Genomic DNA, 23,485 nt, shown 5'->3' with positions numbered 1-23,485 from the left:
CCTCCAGATTAGATACACGAGCTCTTAACCTCCTACGCCACTGCTTAGGAGTTTTTGTTTTTATATTAATACCAGCTTGAGTATTTAAGATACAAAATCCAGATCGCACTCTGTTTTTTAGCCAACCGGTTTTTGGAACACTGACCAAACGACTGGCTGGATCACGAAGGCGTTTTACAATTTGAACATGTCTCTCGAACATAACCGTGTTTTTATGAATCTAGTGCGATCCCTTCTTGTCCTTGACAATCCCACTAGACAGGAAAATAAGAGGAAATCAGTACAAGGTCATATAAAACTCGGTGAACTTTCTCCATCCTTAGAGAGAGCAACTGATACTTTCCCATGTCCTAAGGTTACTTACGATCACAGACTTCTGGATCTCCTGTGAACTTGGATGCAAATGATAACTGGGAAGCAATCTAGCCGGACTCGTCCAACGGTAGCAACCGCCTCGCCCTCCAGGGTCTGATACGTAAACCTCGCAGTCATTGTTCCGGGTATTAAGAGCTCTTGTAAAGCAAACCCGAGCAACCGCTAATGGGATTTAGGAACCGGTTCTGGCCACACACGCAGAAGCGAGCCTTCGTTCGGCTCCAAATCAGATAAGGGCTTAGTGGAGCGGGGAAGCATCAGACCCCGGAAAATAATTCCTCCACGCTGAGCAGTGCCTGCACGTCATCGGAGACGTGCGTTCATTTCCAAACAAGCAGAAATCTCCTCCATCTTCCAGCTGGAACAGCTCTGTCCGCTCTGTTCACCGGGATGCCAAAATTGGACGAGAAGACGGAATTCCTCAAACTTTACAGAGGATTGGCTTCTAATCCTTGGGGATCCAAATGGGTGGCAGGAGGAGGAGTTTGGATTTATATCCCCCCTTTTTCTTTTGTAAGGACTCAAAGGGGCTGACAATCTCCTTTCCCTTCCTTTCCCCCCAACAAACACCCTGTGAGGTGGGTGGAAATGAGAGAGCTCCGAAGAACTGTGGCTAGCCCAAGGTCGCCCAGCTGGCATGTGTGGGAGTGCACAAGCTGATCTGGTTCCCCAGATAAGCCTCCGCAGTTCATGTGGAGGAATGGGGAGTCAAACCCGGTTCTCCAGATTAGAGTGCACCTGCTCTTAACCACTACACCACACTGGCCACCTCTGAGAACATGTAGCGGACACCAGAAATGGTGGCAGTCCTCTAGGACACCATGTTGGGGACTTCCACCCTATGAGGACACCGTGTTGGAGAATTCAAGGTAGTCAAAAGGAGGGCGAGAGAATCTCTCCCTAAGGAGGAAGCAGAGAAGAAAACAGACCAAGAACACATGCACAGCCAATATATGAAGAGGTAGAAGTTTATTGGAATATAAACATTCAGATAACATGTAAGATAGAAAAAAAATCCAACAACAACATATACAGACGACTTGCTGGAAGGACACATCTGAGGTATTTAATTCACCATCTAGGCTATCACATTTTATTTTCCTTTAAATAGTTAATGATAAAACTAGTCGCAAGGCGGCGGCGGCTGCTGATCGGGGGAGCAGCTTGTCCTCGGAACCCGCCCGGAAAGAGCTGGGGAAAGGACTTCGCGTATCCAAGCTGGTTTGTTCAGGACAGCCCTGAGCAGACTTGGGGCAGGATGGGGGGGGGCGCTTCCTCCCTCCCACCTCGATGGTCAAAGGAACAGTATCCTTAAATCTTCTGGTACAGCCAGAAAGCTTCGGGTCCCCCTTTGCCAGACTCAAAAGAGAAGCATGGTCAGTCGACACAGGCTCGCCGGCGTGCAGAAGGTCCCAGTTTCGAGTCCTCGGAATCGCCAGCTAAAAAAAGTCTCAGGTTAAGACAGGCTGGGGGGTCCTGAGATCAAGGGTCAAACACTGGGCCCAAAGACCGGCGCTTGCTTTGATCGAGGGTTTGGTTTTTGCCCCTCTCACAAGCTGGGAGTTTGGCCTGGTGCTCAAAGGAGCATAGAGAGGGAGAGACAGAGCGCCCAGGCCAAAGGAAACCCAGCTCATAGAAGGAACAGCCCTTTCTCCCGTATCAAAAGCCCTGAGTGCCTCGAAATCTTTGAAGGTCGGCAACCAAGACAGGTTGGGCAAAAGCATCCCCCCCCCCCACCGGCCCAACAAGCTACTTTTCTGCTGCCGGTTCCGAGCTCATTCCAGTCTTCCCTCGCCGCCGCCCCCCCCCAAAGCCCGGTGAAAGCAGCTAAAACGGCTTTGAAAACAAAAACAAAACAATGCAGTCAAAATTACCAGCATCAAAAAACCAGGGCGGAGGGAAAGGGGTGTGATTTTCACAGTTTAAAACAGCTGACCCCAGAAAGAAAAAGGCCCCAGAGCGTTGCTGCAGCTTATTTAAAATGAGGTATATACGGTTACAAATCCCAGAATGGTCTACCCTTTTTCCCTGAACTGGATTCAGACAATCTTCGTCGTCCCTGCCCGGTGCCCCGCTAAGCCGGGAAGCTCGGGGGCGTGGAAACTCTCGTGGCGCGGAAACTTTTCCTCTGTGATCCAAGCGGCTTTCTGTGCAAGCGTATGCGACGTTCGAGGCGAAACGGGGCCAAAGTTAGACAAACAGGCTGTAGGCATCGGTTTTAAGCTTTGGCTCTACCCCAACTGTGCACGAAGCAGGGTTGGTGGAGGTTCGGTTTTCAGGCCCACAGGGGCAGGTTGGTCAAAATACGAATTCTCCCCTCTCTGAGTCTTTCTCTTCCCCCAAGTGCTTTTGTTAAGTCAAGCCCAGAAATCCAAAGCAAGTTGAGGGGGGAAAGTGATGTCAGAAGCAAGCAGGAAGCGTGAGGAGGGTTCAGGCCCCCTACAACTAGCACATGGCCCCACGGATCTCTGCCCCCTGATTCATATGCAGCTGGGCATACGCAGTGATAAGAAAACAGGTCTGCCTTAATAGTCACGTCTGGCCAACACAACTGCAACCAACTCTTAAAATTCTGTTTTGACCTCCGAATTTGCAAAAAAAAACCCATCCCAAACCCACATTCATTCAGGAAAAGCGCCCCCCCTTCAATAAAACCCCTCCTTGAGCAGTGATTCAGAATCCTACATTTGCAAAGGAGGGCGAGAATTACAAGTTTTGAAACAGGGACCAACCAACCTAGGTAGCTAAGAAATGAAGGCAGGCACGCAACCGTCGATTCGTCTTGGAGAATATTCGCGGAATCCGTTCCGGCTGCCGAATGTTCGCTTTAAAAAAAGTTCCCCTTCCATTTTGTTCAGGCACTCGGGGAGGAAAATTGGGGCTTGCTGAATGTTGGGGCGCTGAAGCCTAACAAGGCTGGGGAGGTGTCTTCAATCCAACAAAGCTTTTTTGCATGGGAAGGGAAACTCAAGGTGCAAACAATTAAACATCCCAGAGAAACAAGGGGGACTGATCGCTGGATTACGATGCAGATTCTGCACCGAGGAGAAAGCCAAAGTCACCGCGGGATGAGGCCCTACGCTACCTGCCCAGTTTCGCTGCCCACCAAAATAAAAATTAAAAAGCTAGTATTGAGATTGGTGGGTTTAGTAAATAAAAAACCCTTCGGCCTGCTCCCATTTCTGACCTGCCATGCTGGGACTAACTTTTATTGCACAAAATTGAAGACAGCCCTTGAATCCCTGAATTCAGCTTTGGCTCTCTAAGCTAGCCTTTTCTGTCTCAATCTTTTCCCAAGGGATGGAAAGCTCTCAAGGAGTCACGGTCTGAACAGAATTGTTGACAAAGGGCGCCTGGATTCACCCCAAGGGCCTGCGGAATGACTGCTTTGCTCTTCGGATGGGGGCTGCAAACTATTTTTCTGGGCAACCCCTTTTTTCCCCAGGGTGGCTTCAGCAGGGCGATACCCATTTACGTTTGCCCTCACCTTACAGTCGGAAAGAGAAGCAGCGTGCTGCGCCTCGAGAGGCCAGCTTGCTCACAGAAGGGTCAGATCTGTATGTGCCGATGTGGGGGGGCTACCACTGTAAAGTCTCTGAAGCACTGGTCTCAGAAATCATCTTCTGGGCTGGCAGAACCCCACGACCACATTTTCTTTTCTTTTTTTTAAAAGGCCCGGCTGGTAACTGAATGGACAACACACCAAAAAAGGGCGGCTTTGCTGGTTAGGGAGTGTTCAGCTAATTACTCTTTCCCACGGGAGCTGCTTCCAAATGCCACATGCCTCAGAGAGGTCAGAAAAGAAGCCCAGCTGGGATTTTCTTCCCTGACGTGTCTACGTGGTCTTTCCCCTCAGCTCGGGGGAACGGCAACAGAGCAGCAACTGAAGCGAAGATAAAAGTGCCTATGGAATTTCCAAGATGGAAATCCTGCCTCCCCTCTGGAAAGTGACCACTGTCAACAAGGCGTCTTATATGGGGAGGGGGGATTCTATTTGGAATCGTGATGAGACCCAGCTGATTTTTTGAACCAAAGACTCTTAATCGTTCCAGTCCCGAGTTCATACCTACCATGTACGCCGGGGCTCGGAGCGTACAAACTCGGGAGTGCTGTGGACAGGCCTACCTTCCTTTCCGTCACCGCTTCTTGTGAGCAGCGCTTAGAGAATCAGGGGAAGAGAAAAGGCGATCCGGTGCATGGGGAAATCAGTACATGTCTAACCTGGGGTGTTCCAGAAACCCTGACCCCTTGACACATATACACACCTTTAATTTTTTAAATCAAGAATAAGACAAGCCGGCCTGAGAGATCCACCAGCGACCGCTGCCACTAGCAGCCCCTTTGCCTGAGATACTATAAGCCAAGTGCTTCCGTGCCAAATCGGGAGATCTCGAAAAGCTACCTGAACCTTCCCACTCAGGGGTTCCGTTTTGAGGGGGCTGGGTGTGTCTTTGGTGCTACGATATATAAAATAAAAAAAAATACAAGCAGTCAACAAGACATATAAAAAGAAGTTTTAGCATACGCAAATCCTTCCAGAACAGAGAGAGGAGGGGAAAAAAAACAACACACGCGCACACATACACACACAGCAATTAAGTACATATTTTCTGAGGTATATTTTTATCTGCTCAGGAGAGGCTGATGCATAACTGGAGGATGACCGAGATCACTGGTGTAGGGGAGGGCAAGGCTGATTTGGGGGGTTATGAATGAATGGGATGCATAAGTGGAGGATGACCGAGATCACTGGTGTAGGGGAGGGCAAGGCTGATCGGGGTGGGGGATTATGAATGAATGGGATGCATAAGTGGAGGATGACCGAGATCACTGGTGTAGGGGAGGGCAAGGCTGATCGGGGGGGGGGGGTTATGAATGAATGGGATGCGTAAGTGGAGGATGACCGAGATCACTGGTGTAGGGGAGGGCAAGGCTGATCGGGGTGGGGGATTATGAATGAATGGGATGCATAAGTGGAGGAGGACCGAGATCACTGGTGTAGGGGAGGGCAAGGCTGATCGGGGTGGGGGATTATGAATGAATGGGATGCATAAGTGGAGGATGACCGAGATCACTGGTGTAGGGGAGGGCAAGGCTGATCGGGGTGGGGGGGTTATGAATGAATGGGATGCATAAGTGGAGGATGACCGAGATCACTGGTGTAGGGGAGGGCAAGGCTGATTTGGGGGGTTATGAATGAATGGGATGCATAAGTGGAGGATGACCGAGATCACTGGTGTAGGGGAGGGCAAGGCTGATGGGGGGGTTATGAATGAATGGGATGCATAACTGGAGGATGACCGAGATCTCTGGTGTAGGGGAGGGCAAGGCTGATGGGGGGGTTATGAATGAATGGGATGCATAACTGGAGGATGACCGAGATCACTGGTGTAGGGGAGGGCAAGGCTGATGGGGGGGTATGAATGAATGGGATGCATAACTGGAGGATGACCGAGATCTCTGGTGTAGGGGAGGGGAAGGCTGATCTGGGGAGGTATGAATGAATGGGATGCATAACTGGAGGAAAAGCAAGATCCCTGGTGTAGGAGAGGGGAAGGCTGACCTGGGTGGGGTGGGTATGAATGAATGGATCGAGATGAGGGTGAGAGGGTCCTACACGGAATGACTGTTGTGCCCGGGTGCAAGAGGAGGACAATCAGGGAAGCATCTAGAAGAAATCATCAAGAGGAGAAATGGCAGATGTGGACACAACCCAGACTGCTTCCCTGATCCTTGTGATGATTTCAAAAGGAAGTACACACGAGGAGGGGCTTGGGAGGGTGACGTAGCTACACGAGGTGGGGGTGGAGCCTGCTGTGTGCAAGGAGAGGTTGCTTTCCCTTTTGCAAATGCCCCACAGAGTCAGCAGGGGTAGCAATCGGAGCACAACGGACGGACGAGGGGACGGGATGGCAGAGAGGTTCAAACCACTCTCTCACCTGACCTTGGGAGCCTATTGCTCGTTACCAGCTTGGCCTACCCTCTCAGGGGCGTTGCAGAGGAAAAGGAGAACCGCATGTTGCTCTCCCGAGCCCTCTGGACGACGAGCAGGATAAAAGGATAATAAAACTGAACACAGATCACTTGGACCTGCTGACGATTTTGGAAAGGGGGAATCCTGGCAGCAAATGCCGAGCCCCAGAGGAGGTCGGGAGCCACCACAGAATGGGAGGGGAGCTGTGTATGACATCTGCACCCCTCCTCTTGAGGAAACCTCCAACAGCCCTTACTCTGAGAAATTTGGCAGGCAAAGAGAAGAAAAGCCCCAAAGGTCTCTGTACCCGTGAATGAGAAGAGGAAGGCTCAGCTCGGCTGGGAGGCGGTCTTTCCGGGAGCTTGTGAAAGTCTTCAGCATGGAGAAGGCAGCACCGATACCCTCTCCCCTTCCCCAAGTCTCACTGCAGATGTAGCAGACACATTCTTGCACCATTAACACCCTCCGGAGGAAGGCGGCAGGCTGAACTCAAGAAAGAAGGGGCAAACGGGACAGAACGGGACAGGAAAAGAGGAGATTCATGCCATCGATGCACAGAATGGTCGAGTGAGTCAGTGAACGCACGTGCCAAGTTGCAAAGAATCTAAGAGGGAGGGCAAGAGAGAATCAGCCATGTCCCACTACCGCCTCCCAGGTAAGGATTGTCAATACACTTGCAGACATTTTTTTAAAAATAATTAAAAAGCATGCTCTTTTTGGCTTCCGATTTGTGGAATGGGTTCCTAACCCCCCCTCCAGCCTTCCGCTACCACGGCGATGCTCGGTCATCTGCAGAAACGCGCAGCCCCTCGAGAGAATCCCTGATTGAAACACGCCCTGTGTCCCTTTTCTCCACCTCCCTCCGCCGTCAAGGACACAGTTAGAACCTGAAGAAAGGTTGAGGACAGGCCGCGAGAACCGTCCCCGCAGGGAACTCAACCAGCACGGAATCTCCCGTTCTCTGTCGTCAGCCCGTCGCAAAAGCGGGTGCCCTCAAGTGAGGGTTTTTTTAAAAAAAAAAAAGAAAGAAAGAGAAAACTCAGCGGGCTCCTTTCAGGTTTGCCGGAGACCTGCCCCTCGGTTTCCCTCAGAGAGACCAGCTGGTTGAGGGCTCAGCGCTGGGGGTGCCCCTGGACGAGGTGGGGCTGGGGGAACAGTGGGAGCTGTTGCTGCTTCCGCCGCCGGTACTCTGCGTGCTGGATCCAGCGATGAGGTGAACGACCGGCTTCTGGGCAAACAGCACCCCTGCAAGGCAGACACACAGAGAGAATCACAACGGAGGATTATCTCAAGGACCGACCGACTGAGACAGCGGCTGAGAGACTTGTTAGTTAAAAAAAGAGAAAAACTTTAGGCAAATGGGACATGGTCAAGCACATTAAAGGATGACGGTGTCCCAGGAAGCAGATAGGTCCAGGAAGGGAGATGCCACCACAAAAAGGGTCCTGTTTTGGATGCCACCACAAAAAATAGGCCCTGTTCCCAGAAGCCACTGCCTTTAAAAATGGGAGCTCCCCCTCTCCACAAAAGGACCTCAGCAGATGAGCAGATCCAGAGAAGCAAAAGTCCCCTCTAGAATGTGTAATTCCAGACTTTATCCCAAAAGAATATCACCCTATAATAGAATTTAGTGTATTCCAAAAATGGCTTCTCTGATCCCATCCAGGGGAACCTTTCTAAGCTGTCCGAGTCAAGCTGGTCTCGTGTGTCCTCCCCATGCTCACCGGGAACAAAAGAGGGGAAGGGATTTGACAACAGAGCAAGTGTTTTGCATGCAGAAGGTCTCGGGTTCAAGTCCCTGGATTGTTGGATTTCGAGACAGATAAATGCCTCTGGTTGCGGAGGGGACTGATTCTCAGTGTGAGGTTTGGGTTGCTCTCAGGAGGACGAGCCATTGTGCCCAGAGGAGACTGCAGCTCCCCTTCCCCAGACAGGGAAGAGGAAGTGACAACAGAGGCTACCGTGTGGGATAGGGACGTAGGACTGAGGTCTGATGTCACAGGGGACGTTCTTGGAGGAGCCCACCTAATCCCCACCTTCCCCCATGGCCAGAAACCGCCGTTTCCTCACCAGCATAGATTGTGCCATTGATTTCCACCGACATGTTGATGCTTCCAAAGCCAGACGGGGTCCAATTCAATGCCGACGCTGCTGACGCCGCCGAATCTGACTTATCTTCTGCTGGGAACAGAAGAGGGGAAAAAGGAAGCGGTGACGTTTGGGTCGTGGTTGTCCCATTATGAAGGATTTCCCGACGCTCCCAAATCTGTCTCTTGCCAGCCTGTCCTGCCGCTTGCAGAACAGCCAGGGCACCGCGATCAAATGCTTGACCTACTCCACCTCACGGCCTCAGCTTGCTGATCAAAACCAAGGAAGGCTCGCTTTCTGGCTGCGTGAACGGTGCTGGGGAAAAACCGACTGGACGCCAAATATGTTGGCCGACACGCCAAGCAGGTTTGGCTGACTCCAGAACTGGAAGAACCGTCTGCATCTCGGAGAGTGCAGGAGAGTGCCAGAACAACCTCCAAACTCCCTTGTGCTGGGGCACAAAGAGGATCTAAAGCAGCAGTTCTCAACCTGTGGGTCACGACCCCTTTAGGGGTCGAACGACCCTTTCACAGGGGTCACCTAAGGCCATCTGAAAACACATATTTTCTATGGCCTTAGGAACCGAGACACAAATAATTTTATGGTTGGGGGTCACCACAACATGAGGAACTGTATTAAAGGGTCGCAGCATTAGGAAGGTTGAGAATCACTGATCTAAAGGTTACAGGTACCACGGTGGTTCCGGATTACCCCTTTGTTCATCTTTTCGTTGACAGCCTTCATGAAAAATTGTTTCAACAAGGGCCCAGAGGCAGCTGTTGATTGGTGAGCAGCAAAAAGGCTGCCCTTTGGTTGCAGCGAAGGGGTCCCCTCTCCCCCACCAAATTAATAGTCAAGTCAAAGCATACCTATAGTTGAGAAAGGGAAATTTCACTGCTGCTAGTGGATACGTGGGGTGATCACAGGCTGCAGTGGGGACCATGACAGTGCAAGCATTATAGATATCTTTTGGCTGATAAGGGCTAGGAGGTGAATGTCAAATCCCACACAGCTGTTGAGTGAACCTCCTAAAATCCCTATCTAGACTGCTTGTTCTTCCTGCAAAGGCCCTGCTTGTTCTTCCTGCAAAGGCTCTGCTTGTTCTTCCTGCAAAGGCTCTGCTTGTTCTTCCTGCAAAGGCCCTGCTTGTTCTTCCTGCAAAGGCTCTGCTTGTTCTTCCTGCAAAGGCTCTGCTTGTTCTTCCTGCAAAGGCCCATGATCTCGCTAAACTTTGTTTTTGCCAGGTGCATTTCTCCTTCTCCAGAAACACACTTCTGCCCCCAAATAACAGAAGTCCACTCCTTTGAACAGTCACCCTATTTCCCCACAACCCTGAGACGGCAGCCTGCAGTACTACACTTCGCCAAGAGAGGGAGTGTGTGCTTCAAATCCCAGAAGTCTCAAGGAACACACGACACTGTGCTAGAAACAGTCATGTTTTGGATATGAATTAAAAGACCCTGAACACACAAACAAGCCACGCTTTATCTTCAGACCATTCCCTCAAAGGCTTTTTACTGCGAGGGGAATCCGTGTATTATTCCCGCCCCACCTGCTTTTTTAACACAGCTGATGGTTTTATTTCCTAGACTTGGGAGAAGCAAGTCTTTGGCTTCAAGCTCACCTGGACCTACTAAAACCGTGGAAGAACCTGACTCCAAGAGAGGTCTAATTCTTAGATTCTCCTTGTCTGCCTCAAAAGGTCAATCGTGCCACTGAGCAAGGGAGCCCTCCAACCCATAAAGGGGCTATGGCTCAGGCGTTTTAATCCCTGGCTTCAAGGAGATGAGGGAGAATGTGGCTTGCACCTCTGGAGAGCCACTGCCAGTCTGAGAAGACAAGGCTGACTTGGATGGACCAATGATCCTGTTGGGCAGAAGGCAGCTCTGTGTGTTAACGGAGGAAGAATGCCAGAGGCGTACCGCCCAGGGGGACACATGGGGTCAAATGTCCCCGGGCTGCGGCCATTTAGTCACGTGGGGGGGGGGGCAGAAAATCGCCCCCACGCCCCTCCTCCTTCCCCCTGGGTCTATACACTGACTTTAAGACCTAGTGCAAAAAAAATTGTTTGATCAAGGTGGGGGAGGGCGGCGGCCCATATTGGGGTGGAGGGGAGACTCAGATTTTGAACCAGCCTATGCTTTCCCTAGATATGCCTCTGCTCTCCCCTCACCTCGGCCGTTGATTTTGATCTTCATGGGCAGCTGCCGGGCCATGCTGAACAGGTTGCGCTGGAAGGCCTGCTGCACGAACCGCTGCTCCTCCTCCGTCATCCGCGAGACCTTCTCGGGGGGTTCCCCGGACTCCAGCCGCTCCCTCAGCTGCTCCAGGGTGGCTGTCCGGGCCGCCGCCGTGGCCTGCTGGCTAGCCAAGGTCACAGGCATGGCAACACGATTTGGCGTGGACATGGTCACGGGGGTACCATCGCCTGGAAAAACCAAGAGGGGCTCTCGGGATCTCGAAGCAGAGACCTTTCGCAAGGGGGCCAGGGAACGGGCGCTGGCTTGCCACAAACCTGCTGAAGGCTTAAAGAAAATACTCAAGAGCAGCGGTTCTCAACCTATGGGTCGCCACCCCTTTGGGGGTCGAACGACCCTTTCACAGGGGTCGCCTAAGACTCTATGCATCGGTGTCCTCCATCTGTAAAATGGATAAATGTTAGGGTTGGGGGTCACCATAACATGAGGAAGTGTATTAAAGGGTCGCAGCATTAGGAAGGTTGAGAACCACTGATCAAGAGTGTCTTCCTTTCCCTGCAGACGTGGCGTTCACTTAAAACGATCTGGTTCAGGGATCCCTAACCTTTTTGAGCGTATGGGTGCCTTTGGAATTCTGACGTAGCACAGCCACAAAATGGCTGCCTCAGGAGGCGGAGCCAGCCAAAGAAATGGCTGCTACAGCTTACCTTCAGTCACATGCTCAAGATCCTCGTGTTGTGCTGGTAGCTGACAAACCAATATCTTAAAAAATCTGCACAGCTAATCAAATCTCCAGTGGCCAATCAGAACCCTTCTTGGCCAAAAGCGACACCTGTCCCCACCCACTTTCTAAAAATACACAGTGGGAGGCAGTAACTTCCCAAGCATGGAAGTAGCAAGACTGCCCTCTCCTCTACAAAATTAATTGAGGGAGGGTTGCAGTCGCTTCTTACATCCTGACCCCCAGGCTCTGAGTTCCTGGATCACGCCGATGGGCCACTCTGCCGGCCACCGGCCACCTTGCCCCTTGAAAGGTAGCAGCAATGTTGAGTTACCCAGCTCACCTTTCCTGAGAGTTGCTGCCAGAGACAGGTGAGGGCTGCTGGTTGTCCCGCTGGGGGCGAGGCTGACGACTGGGAAGCGGATCTTGGGGGGGCACAGGAGTGAAGGCGGCGCCCCTGCGGCTGCAGGAGAGTAGCCGAACAAGGAGGAGCTGTAGCTGGGCCGGCGTCCTTCCCGCCGGTTGCCGTCGATGGCGGCTTGCAGCTCCGCGGGGGAGCTTAAAGCCTTCTTCTCACATTCGTAGGCGTAGAGGTACTTCATATACCTGGAGGGAAAACAGGGAAGGGTAAGTACCTGACAAGGTGCGCCATTTTCCATGGCTCAGGAAAATGGTGTACCCTCACTCAATGGCGCACCCTCACTGAGCCCTCACTCAAACATAATACCTGGATACGTCAGACACTTACATCTAAAGTACCACTTGCAGGGATTTATAGAAGAAGAAGTGTTTGGATTTATACCCCACCTTTCTCTCCTGTAAGGAGACTCAAAGGGACTTTAAATTTCCTTTCCCTCCCTCCCTCCCCCGCCCAACAAACAAACACCCTGTGAAATGGGTGGGGGCGAGAGCGCTCCGAAGAACTGTAACTAGCCCAAGGTCACCCAGCTGGCATGCGTTGAAGTGCAACAAGTTAATCTGGTTCACCAGATAAGCTTCCACAACCCAAGTGGCAGAGCAGGGAAACAAACCCGGTTCTCCAGATTAGAGTGCACCTGCTCTTCACCACTACACCACACTGCCTGGGCATGTCTTGGGGCAGAAGCCAAAGGGCTCTTGGCCCTTACCCTGTGGCACAAAAAAGATGTATTAACTCGGTGACCCCAATTCAGGATACCTCACCTACCCTTCAGCTTTCATCTGGTTATTATTTATTTTTTTATTTATTTATTTCTTAAATTTATATACCGCCCGATCCCCGAAGGGCTCCAGGCGGTGGACAACGATATCCAAACATCAATAGGAGCAATCACGAAAATATAAATACACAGGCTCCATCATAGAATAACTTAAAATTCATAAAAACAGCGAACCCACAATACATAGTAACATGCTACCAGAATAAATTAAAAGCACAACAAGAGGTGTCCGACCCCAATTTAAAACCTACCCCCATGGGGGGGGGGGCGGTGATGCCCTCAATATGAGGGGACCCTGATGGAACCGCCCCAGGCGCAGAGCAATGAAGGGGGGGCTTTTATTAGGTTGTGCTTTATGTACAGCCACAGATACGGGCAAAACACGAGAAGCAAAAACTACCAGACCACAGCCACGCAGTCTGGAAAACCCACAACAGGCAGTGCAACAGTTTCTTAGGCCCATGGAGTCATGCCCCCTTCCAAGCCTTACTTACTGAAGCTGCAGGTGGGGCACAAAAGGCCCACGATGGCCCCCTTCTGAGAAAAATGGGAGGTACAGATACGCCCATGGTGGCGAACCTTTGGCACTCCAGATGTTATGGACTACAATTCCCATCAGCCCCCGCCAGCATGGACAATTGGCCATACTGGCAGGGGCTGATGTGAATTGTAGTCCATAACATCTGGAGTGCCAAAGGTTCGCCACCACTGCGATACACTAAAATAATGAAATTTACAGAGCTCTGCTATAAAAACAAGAGGACGTTAACGGAAAGAATGAGCGGGCTAGACCCTAGGGCCGTGGTGGTAGGGGCTGATGGGAATTGTAGTCCATAACATCTGGAGTGCCAAAGGTTCGCCACCACTGCCCTAGGAGGAGGAGGAGGAGAAGAAGAAGAAGAAGAAGAGTTTTGGATTTATATCCCCCCTTTCTCTCCTGCAGGAGACTCAAAGGGGCTGACAATCTCCTTGCCCTTCCCCCCTCACAACAAACACCCTGTGAGGTGGGTGGGGCTGAGAGAGCTCCGAGAAGCTGTGACTAGCCCAAGGTCACCCAGCTGGCGTGTGTGGGAGTGCACAGGCTAATCTGAATTCCCCAGATAAGCCTCCACAGCTCAGGCAGCAGAGCGGGGAATCAAACCCGGTTCCTCCAGATTAGATACACGAGCTCTTAACCTCCTACGCCACTGCTGCTCCCAAGTGGGGGAGCTTTCCTCCAGCCAGAGGAGCCTTCCTTCCCCCGTGACACCACAGACAGCGGCATCCCTCTGCCAGCTCCCAAACCACGCTTCCTGGTCAGCGCTCTGATTTTACCCAGCGGCGTTCGGAGAGAACGCGGCAGCTCGTGAAACGCTCCGTGGCTTACTGTGTGCGAAGCGTGAAGGCGGCACTGGTGATGGAGGTGGGGAGGTTGAGCCCTTTGGTGATCTCCCGCCAGATCTTCTTGTTGATGATTTCCACCAGCCCACCCTTCTCGGTCACCAGCTTGTAGAGCATGTAGAGGTCCAAGATCTGCTTCGCCATGATGGGGATGCGGTTGATTGGCGTTCCTGGAGACGGGTTGGGGAAAAGAGAAAAGAGGTAGGGGAGAGAATGAGCAGGTGGGGAGGAATATAAAAGGCAGGAAAACTATCTTCCCTTGAAAGCGGGGAAAAGCGGAATTCGCCACTCCCAATTGTCTAGATCAGGGGTAGGGAACCTTTAATACTCAAAGAGCCATTTGGACCCGTTTTCCATGGGAAAAGAAAACACTTGGAGCCACAAATAATTTTTGACATTTAAAATAAAGATATATATTGGGCTTTTTTATCTTTTACTCCACTCATTCTGAGAAGCGCATGGATGCACCCGCCCTGCTGCCTGTAGGGCGGGCAAGGATGGGGCCAGCGGCTCGGCCTCACCGGCCGCCAGGAAAGCAAGAGGGGAAGCCCGCGGGCAAGAGGGGAAGCCCGCGGGCAAGAGGGGAAGCCCGCGGGCAAGAGGGGAAGCCCGCGGTGCGGCCCAGCTGGCTGCGGGCAATTGGTGTGCCCGCCCTGCTGCCTGCAGGCGGGCAAGGATGAAGCCGGCGGCACGGCTCGTGGAGCCGCAGTGCAAGGGCAGAAGAGCCGCATGCGGCTCTCGAGCCGCAGGTTCCCTATCCCTGGTCTAGATCATAGGTGTCAAACTCGCAGCCCTCCAGATGCTATGGACTACAGTTCCCATCATCCCCTGCCTGGCAGGGGATGATGGGAACTGTAGTCCATATCATCTGGAGGGCTGCGAGTTTGACACCTGTGGTCTAGATGTATATAGCCTTTATTATCTGTACATGAATGCTGAGGGGGACCAGCTTGGGGAGAAGAGTAGGGGGCTGTATTAAAACCCCAGAGAACCACATTTTCCCCACTCTAAAACCATATTCTTTCCCTCAACATCCCCACAAACCATAAAAAACCTGTTCTTTTTCACTTGAAAGCAACACTGTTTTGTTCTAAAATATAAGACCATATTTTTTCATTCCAAAGTCCTAAAAAAATCCATTAACACTTCTACGGTTCGAGAACCGTTTGCATTTGTGGCAGGCAAACACCTACCCGGGGAAGGGGAGAAAAGAATAACAGAATCATAGTGTTGGAAGAGACCCCAAGGGCCATCCAGTCCAACCCCCTGCCATGCAGGAACACGCAATCAAAGCACTCCTGACATATGCTCATCCAGACTCTGGCCCCTTCCGCACATGCAAAATAATGCGTTTTCAAACCACTTTCACAACTGTTTGCAAGTGGATTTTGCTATTCCACACAACTTCAAAGAACACTGAAAGCAGTTTGAAAGTGCATTATTCTGCATGTGCGGAATGAGCCCCTGTTTGAAAACCTCCAAAGAAGGAGAGCATAGAGGCACGAAACCTCCCTTGTAGCCGAGCTTGGTAACCAACACCGGCTCCCTCCAGGAGAAATGGCACAACACACAACGGTTCGCAACATTTCCAAGGTCTAAAGCAGCCTCTGCCTCTGTGCTCTGGGCTAAAGAGAGGAGGAACTGACTGTTTTCTGAAATACCATTTTGACAGGGTAGGTGTATAGAAAGTACAGCAATAGTAACTACACCCTGGAGTACATACACTTAATATCAGAGTACAGTACAGACAATAAGTTATGCATACAGTCTCAATTTGCAATTCTACCCAACAGGTAAAACAATGAGTAATTCAGTAGAGGTTTATAAACTGAAGCCGAGGCTATAAAACCTCCGGATTAGGTTTTTATTTCAAAATCACATTCTTTCTCAAACCCGTTAAATTATGCTTTGTCAACAGTCTTAAAGAAATAATTGTGTCATATGAAGACTCTTCTTAAATTCCTTATGCTGTTCCCTTAGAACAGTGATAGCGAACCTTTTCGAGACAGAGTGCCCAAATTGCAACCCAAAACCCGCTTATTTATCGCGAAGTGCCAACACGGCAATTTAACCTGAATACTGAGGTTTTAGTTTAGAAAAAACGGTTGGCTCCGAGACGTGCGTTACTCGGGAGTAAGCTTGGTGGTAGTTGAAGCAACCGTGCAACTCTTCCAACGGGCGAATCGTGACCCTAGGAGGGTTTACTCAGAAGCAAGCCCCATTGCCAGCAACCGAGCTTACTCCCTGTTAAAGGATCACGCTTTAGTTCTTCGCCTGAAAATCAGTGGGGTTTAACAGCGCTTAACAGGGTTACCTACACTGCTTCCCCAAAACTAGGTCTTAGGATTAATGCTAATAATTGAGCCTAGTGGCCCAGGCCAGCCTAGATGAGTTTGTGTGTGTGTGGGGGGGAGGACTCTGTTTGTGCGTGCCCACAGAGAGGGCTATGAGTGCCACTTCTGGCACCCGTGCCATAGGTTCGCCACCACTGCCTTAAACAGCAGATTCTTTTCAGAGAGCCATTATTTCTTTCAGAGAACATTATTTCAGAGAACAATTATTTTTTTAAGGCTGTTGACAAAGCATAATTTAACTGGCTTGAGAAAGAATGTGATTTTGAAATAAAAACCTAATCGGGAGGTTTTATTTTCTCAGCTTATAGACCTCTACTGAATTACTCATTGCTGAATTACTCAGGAGAAGCAGTGGCGTAGTGGTTAAGAGCAGGTGCATTCTAATCTGGAGGAACCGGGTTTGATTCCCCGCTCTGCCGCCTGAGCTGCGGAGGCTTATCTGGGGAATTCAGATTAGCCTGTGCACTCCCACACATGCCAGGTGGGTGGCCTTGGGCTAGTCACAGCTTTTTGGAGCTCTCTCAGCCCCACCCACCTCACAGGGTGTTTGTTATTGGGGGGGGGGAAGGGAAAGGAGATTGTCAGCCCCTTTGAGTCTCCTACAGGAGAAAGGGGGGATATAAATCCAAACTCTTCTTCTTCTTTACCTGTTGGATAGAATTGCAAATTGAGACTGTATACATAACTTATTATCTGTACTGTACTCTAATATTAAGTGTATGTACGCCAGGGTGTCGTTACTATTGCTGTGCTTTCTGAAATGAGCAGATTGAGAAAGGGTTTTTACGGAGCGGGGCAAAAACCCTCTGCCAAACATCACCGTTGCTCCTTTGAAGTCTGCCCGTAACCTTGACCGATTTGAAGACTGTCTGGCCCGTCGGCAGCCGAAAACAACGGCTTTATCACGCTGTGACGGACAGCTGCTGGCACCCAGAGTTTCAACACTGTCAGAAGGATGGATGCTTTCAGGGCAGCGGCCTCTTTTAAAGGCTTCCCTCTTGACTCAAGCACCGTTTCCTGACAATCCGATGGGCTGACAATCCGATGGGCTCATTCATCCCCCAAGCTTTGGAAAAGAGAACAGGGAAGGGCTGTTTCGAATGTGACCCTTGTCCAGTGGTCTTTTCCAAAGCCGCGGAAACAATAGCATCTTCGCTCAAAAACAAAACTTAAGTGTGTTAAGATGCAGATCGCGGGAAATGCAGGAAAGTGTTCCGAAAAGGGGGTGAAAAAGAGGATATTTGTGTAATTTGTGTTTTGAGTGCAAGATGTGACAAAGGGAACCCCCCCCTCCCCAAATACACATCACATAGCAGGTTGTCCTGGGTTCAAAGCGTTGATTTAAAGATGTAAAGAGCTTCATGGCCTGGAAGTCTGATACACCACAAACTGCAGCTCTCAGTACATCTCAGCCTGTGTTCTTCTGCTAGACTTGCTGTCTGGGTCTTTTCCCATGTTGGGATCGGCAGTTTGACACCTAGCAGAGTGGGTGCAGACAAGCATGCAAAATGGTCTAATTTCGAAAAGCAGTTAAGTGGAAGGTAAGTGGAGCAGCAGTGGCGTAGGAGGTTAAGAGCTCGTGTATCTAATCTGGAGGAACCGGGTTTGATTCCCCGCTCTGCCGTCTGAACTGTGGAGGCTTATCTGGGGAATTCAGATTAGCCTGGGCACTCCCACCCACGCCAGCTGGGTGACCTTGGGCTAGTCACAGCTTCTCGGAGCTCTCTCAGCCCCACCCACCTCACAGGGTGTTTGTTGTGAGGGGGGAAGGGCAAGGAGATTGTAAGCCCCTTTGAGTCTCCTGCAGGAGAGAAAGGGGGGATATAAATCCAAACTCCCCCTCCTCTTCTTAATTCCTTAGAGATCAGCCTGAAGCCGGTTTGGCCCCTTTCTGCACATGCAGAATAATGCACTTTGTAGCTGTGCGGAATAGCACAATCCACTTTCAAACAATTGTGAAAGTGCTTTAAAAGGGGCTTGGACAGATTTATGGAGAAGTCGTTCTATGGCTCCCAATCTTGATCCTCCTCAATCTGAGATTGCAAATGCCTTAGCAGACCAGGTGCTCAGGAGCAGCAGCAGCAGAAGGCCCTTGCTTTCACCTCCTGCATGTGAGCTCCCAAAGGCACCTGGTGGGCCACTGCGAGTAGCAGAGTGCTGGACTAGATGGACTCTGGTCTGATCCAGCAGGCTTTCTTATGTTCTTAAAGTGCATTATTCTGCATGTGTGGAAGGGGCCTTTGTTCCTTTCAAAAATCCTGCGTGTGGTTTTTTACTTTGCTGGTTGATCGTTCTATTGGGTTTGACAAACCGGTTGCTCACCTTTGCTTTGCCAGCCGCCTCGCGTCAGAGCAGATGTAGCGGGATGTAAATATTTCAGATCAGTAAACCCGAACTGCATTTCTAAACACTCTGACCGTGTCGGAGGGCTTTTGCAATTTAATTACGATAGCAAATCCAGCTCACCGAGAAGTTACACAAACACGGACAGGAAATGCCAGGGAGTGGAGATCACGCAAATGAGCTGCTTCGGCCGGAAAGGAAAAGAAATCCTCCAACTAAACACCGTGGGACAAATTTCCTGGAAACCTAAATCACGTTCCGCGGCAGAAAACATCCAACATCCTTAACATTCCCTTGATATTCTATCCCAAGATAAGACATGTTTTGCTTGGGCAGGTTGAAAAATGATCACAGAGTCCAGGTTTGGCCCCTGATTCTGGGAGCCGGCGTGGTGTAGTGGTTAAGAGCAGGTGGATTCTAATCCGGAGAACTGGGTTTGATTCCCCACTCCTCCACCTGAGTGGCAGAGGCTTATCCAGGTGAACCAGGTGTGTTTCTGCACTCCTACATTCCTGCTGGGTGACCTTGGGCTAGTCACAGTTCTTTCTGAACTCTCTCAGCCCCACCTACCTCACAAGGTGTCTGTCGCGGGGAGAGGAAGGGAAAGGAGCCACCCTGAATCTCCTTACAGAGAGAAAGGTGGGGTATAAATCCAAACTCTTCATCCTTTTGTATTGTCGAAGGCTTTCATGGCCGGATTCAACTGGTTCCAGACCACGGCCACACAGCCTGGAAAACCCACACGAACCAGTCTACATCTTCTGTTCCTCAGCCTTATTCCCGACCTTTCATTAAGCGATGTGAATTGCCAGATTCCGTGGATCCAGAAATATATGCAGGAAGTGCTCTGCCCAATTGTATCATGCAAAACGTGTCTCTTTCCACCTCCCTGATATCCTGACCAATGAAAGGACGTCACATCTATGATTGACAAGCTGGGTGACCTCTCTCCCCATACAAAGCGCCTTTTACAGAGGAGGAAGCGGGAGGAAATTGTGTGTGTGCGTGTCAGTGATGTGGAAAATTTTCTACGTCACATGCGAAAATACAGCCCATTTATCTATAGCGGTCAGGCCTATTGTGATGTAAAATCTATCATGCTAGAAGGGCTAAAATGTGGCATACAGCACGTGAATAAATCCCAGTGTTTTTACATGGTTATACATGCCAGCTGGGTGACCTTGGGCTAGTCACAGCTTCTCGGAGCTCTCTGAGCCCCACCTACCTCACAGGGTGTTTGTTGTGAGGGGGGAAGGGCAAGGAGATTGTAAGCCCCTTTGAGTCTCCCGCAGGAGAGAAAGGGGGGATATAAATCCAAACTCTTCTTCTTCTTCGGTTCACATTATTTAACTATTTGGATTAGTTATCTATCTTTGAGCAGAAAAACTTGGCAATTCAAAGTTCCGTGGGAAAAACCCAAAATTACTAGCGTGTGCATCGGTGATGTAGGTTTTCCATGGAAATGTGAACGGCAAAATCTTCCTATTCGCAGTTAAATAAGGGATCCAACAATAACAATTTTGCTGCGCTACCTCAAAGCCAAAGCAAAACAATAAAGGACAAACAAATAAAACAGGACGACCGCAGCATCAAGTAGACTCCAGAACAATCTATCGGAAGGTTGAAATATAGAAGCCTTTAAAACAGAGGCCTTGCGGCTAAAAGAAGCAGAATTAAAATTAGTTTGCTGCTCCTATAATAACGAATGATCCAGGCTAAACCGGGGAACTCTTTGTTGACCAAACTCGCACGAGAGGATTTTGATGGAATCTTTACAGCCCAGGTCATAAACCGGCCAATTGTTCATGCCCATTTATCTCCAGTTGCGTACGTGATTCAAATATTTAAATGCAGGCACATTTCTGATTTCAAGACGCTTTTGGGCTGGAATGCTGGAGCCAGTCAGGTGCGCCAAACAGAGATTAAAGCCCCATCATGCACGGTTAGCGCATCAACCGAAGGCACTCCCGTGCTCCCCACCCCGGGGGGGATGGGGGCTTCATGCGCCTAATTCCCACCCACTCTTCCTCAATCCAATTTAAAGAATGGCATTAGCTTCTCCCTAAGCAAGCTTGATCCAGTGACCAGATGGGGAGACCGAGAGTGAAAGGGGCGGAATCTGGCAAGAGGCGCCGAGCAGCGGGGGTGGGGGAATCCAACGTTTGAGAAATCCGGCACGAGTGGACTCCCGGTCGTGTGCGCGTGTTTTGCGACGTGCCGGATTTGGATTTCGGAGCACGTTCGGCAAGCGCTTTGCGAGGAGCGCCTCTGGGGGAATGCCCAAAGGAAAACCCTGAGGCTGCTTTGCAGGGGAGGGACTTTGTGTCTGAGTGGCAGCGAATCCGCTTTGCATGGAGAAGGGCCAAGATTCAAAACCCCCCCGCACTGCAGCATTTCTAGGAGGAGGAGGAGGAAGAAGAAGAAGAAGAAGAGGAGGAGGAGGAGGAAAAGAAGTAGAAGAATATCATTATATATTTTAATGAGGTTGATATCTTAATTTTATTGTTATTCTTATATTGTTTTGTAATATTTGTTGTTCACCGCCCAGAGCCCTTAAGAGATGGGGCGGTTTATAAATGCAATAATAAATAAATAAAATAAATAAAGAAGAAGAGGAGGAGGAGGAGAAGGAGGAGGAGTTTGGACTCAATTTGGATTCATATCCCCCCTTTCTCTCCTGTAAGGAGACTCAAAGGGGCTTACAAACTCGTTTTCACCCCCCCAACAAACATCCTGTGAGGTGGGTGGGGCTGAGAGCTCCAAAGAACTGTGACTAGCCCCGGGTCACTCAGCTGGCGTGTGTTGGAGTGCACAGACTAATCTAGTTCACCAGATAAGCCTCCACAGCTCAAGCAGCAGAGCGGGGAATCCAACCAGGGCCCCCAGACTGGAATGCACCTGCTCTTAAGCACTACAAGGCACGAGGCGATCGGCAAGACCTCTGGGCCGAGACCCCGGAGACCTGCTGCCAATCAGAATAAAGTGGGGGGGAGGGGTCTCCCACAGGTAGCTCAAGAGCTTGTAGCTTGGTGGCTGCATAAGAGTAGATCGAGTGTCCCCTAGAAGATCCAGGAAAAGATCGGGAGCAAAAACCCAGAGACCCGCAGCTGTTCAGTCAACTTGACCTGCTGCGTCTCTCTGCATCAAAGGGATTACCAGCTCTGCCTTTGACTAGGGGATAGGGGCAAAGCAAATTTAATCTACCAACAGCAAAGAGAGACAGATTAGGTAAATCAGACAGAAAAGGTTGACAACATAGGTAATATAGACCCCTTCCCCCTTTGTGTCTTCACAACCACCCAGTGAAAAGTTAAGGCAGCCTTTGCAGCAAGGGTAGACCCGAACCCGGTTCTCCTCGCTCCTAATCCGGATCTCTAACCGCGACTCTTGCTGCTGTAAGGATAAAGAGGAGGGAGAGAACCGGGAACTCCCTGGGGTCAGGGTGAGATTTTCTGAACCCCTGTCTAAAAGAAGAAGAAGAAGAAGAGTTTGGATTTATATCCCCCCTTTCTCTCCTGCAGGAGACTCAAAGGGGCTGACAATCTCCTTGCCCTTCCCCCCTCACAACAAACACCCTGTGAGGTGGGTGGGGCTGAGAGAGCTCCGAGAAGCTGTGACTAGCCCAAGGTCACCCAGCTGGCGTGTGTGGGAGTGCACAGGCTAATCTGAATTCCCCAGAGAAGCCTCCACAGCTCAGGCGGCAGAGCTGGGAATCAAACCCGGTTCCTCCAGATTAGATACATGAGCTCTTAAACCTCCTAGGCCACTGCTGTTCCTTCTACGCCACTAATTCCTCTGCTCTTTCTTTGTTGAGGTTGTTTAGACCTGCAGACTCGCACTCGGCCCCAGGCGCAGTCCGTAGCCCCGAGCAGGCTCCAGCATGCAGGAAGGGAGCAACGGGGATGCTGCCTTTTAACAGGCAAGTTTCGGCACGCTTTGCGGGTACAAAGGAATGAAAGCGCACGAGAAGCTTTCCGCGCCGACACAGGGAACGCACGGGCTCCGCTCGAAAAAGCCTCTCTCCACGTGGAACAGGAAAGGTCGAAAAACTGGTATCATGGGACACCGCGGAGGTGGAGCGGATCCTTTACAGCCGGCTGCAAAGCCTTGTCAAAGCCCATGATGGATTACTGTCATCTGGCAGTGTGGGGATTAATGATCTGGGGGTCAGAGGGGAGAATTCCAGAGGGAAAGGTCAGCGGCTGGGGGGCACGTTGCAAGACTTGTTGGCTTTTGATGGCAAACTCATTTTACTGTACCTCCTTAGTGTGGGGGCTTGCCCTCACCCCGCCCCAAAGCACAGAAAGTGCCTTCTGTTGGAGCTCGGCGGAGGGGCCGGGCCCACGTCGGCACAAGGCAGGGGGCGTTTCCTCTCCTCCCGGATTCCGGGCAAGACGGCCGCTTCCCACCCCGCGAACACAACCCCTCTCTCTTCGCTCCCGCGGCCGCGCAATCCCAGGGCGCCTCACCTTTGATACCAAATAATCAAAATCAGACGGGGGGCCTTGGACACAGATTATAAACAGAGGCCTGCTTTTCAAGACTTAGGAGGGCATATCGCCTTTGCGCCCGGAGAGGACAAGTCTCGAGAACCAAGAGCGATGGATTCTTTTTGAGAGAGAAGGCGTTTGGGGGGGGGGGGCATCAGAAACTGGCAATGAATGGAGCCCACCCTATGCCAAACGGCACAGCTCAGGTCTTGCACTTCTCTGCAAGAGGGGAGATATACCTCAGAGTTCAGGGGTCTGCAACCTGCGGCTCTCCAGATGCTCATGGACTACAATTCCCATCAGCCCCTGCCACCATGGCCAATTGGTTGCAGACCCCTGCCTCAGATGATAGGAGCGGAGTTT

At 50.8% G+C, this 23,485-nt stretch overlaps 1 protein-coding gene across 5 annotated transcripts in view; it reads right to left on the bottom strand.

Annotated features, from left to right (window-relative positions):
* Positions 1–1,327: 1,327 nt before the first annotated feature.
* Positions 1,328–23,485, bottom strand: part of ARID3B (AT-rich interaction domain 3B) — a 55,968-nt gene continuing 33,810 nt past the window's right edge. For 2 of the 5 annotated variants that reach the window (XM_048481941.1, XM_048481942.1), the window contains exons 5-9: positions 13,922–14,105; positions 11,700–11,962; positions 10,611–10,865; positions 8,420–8,530; positions 1,328–7,594 (exon numbers count right to left, since the gene is read on the bottom strand). In XM_048481941.1, the coding sequence (XP_048337898.1) occupies positions 7,437–7,594; positions 8,420–8,530; positions 10,611–10,865; positions 11,700–11,962; positions 13,922–14,105 (971 nt within the window). In that variant the 3' untranslated portion in view covers positions 1,328–7,436. The remainder of the gene's footprint in view (positions 7,595–8,419; positions 8,531–10,610; positions 10,866–11,699; positions 11,963–13,921; positions 14,106–23,485) is intronic. The other 3 variants (XM_048481944.1, XM_048481945.1, XM_048481946.1) reach the window with 3 other exon arrangements.

The sequence above is a fragment of the Sphaerodactylus townsendi genome, linkage group LG17 (genome assembly GCF_021028975.2).
Source record: "Sphaerodactylus townsendi isolate TG3544 linkage group LG17, MPM_Stown_v2.3, whole genome shotgun sequence".
Taxonomy (NCBI): Eukaryota; Metazoa; Chordata; class Lepidosauria; order Squamata; family Sphaerodactylidae; genus Sphaerodactylus; species Sphaerodactylus townsendi.
Note: the sequence above shows the minus strand (reverse complement) of the source record. Positions and strands in the feature narration are given on the sequence as shown.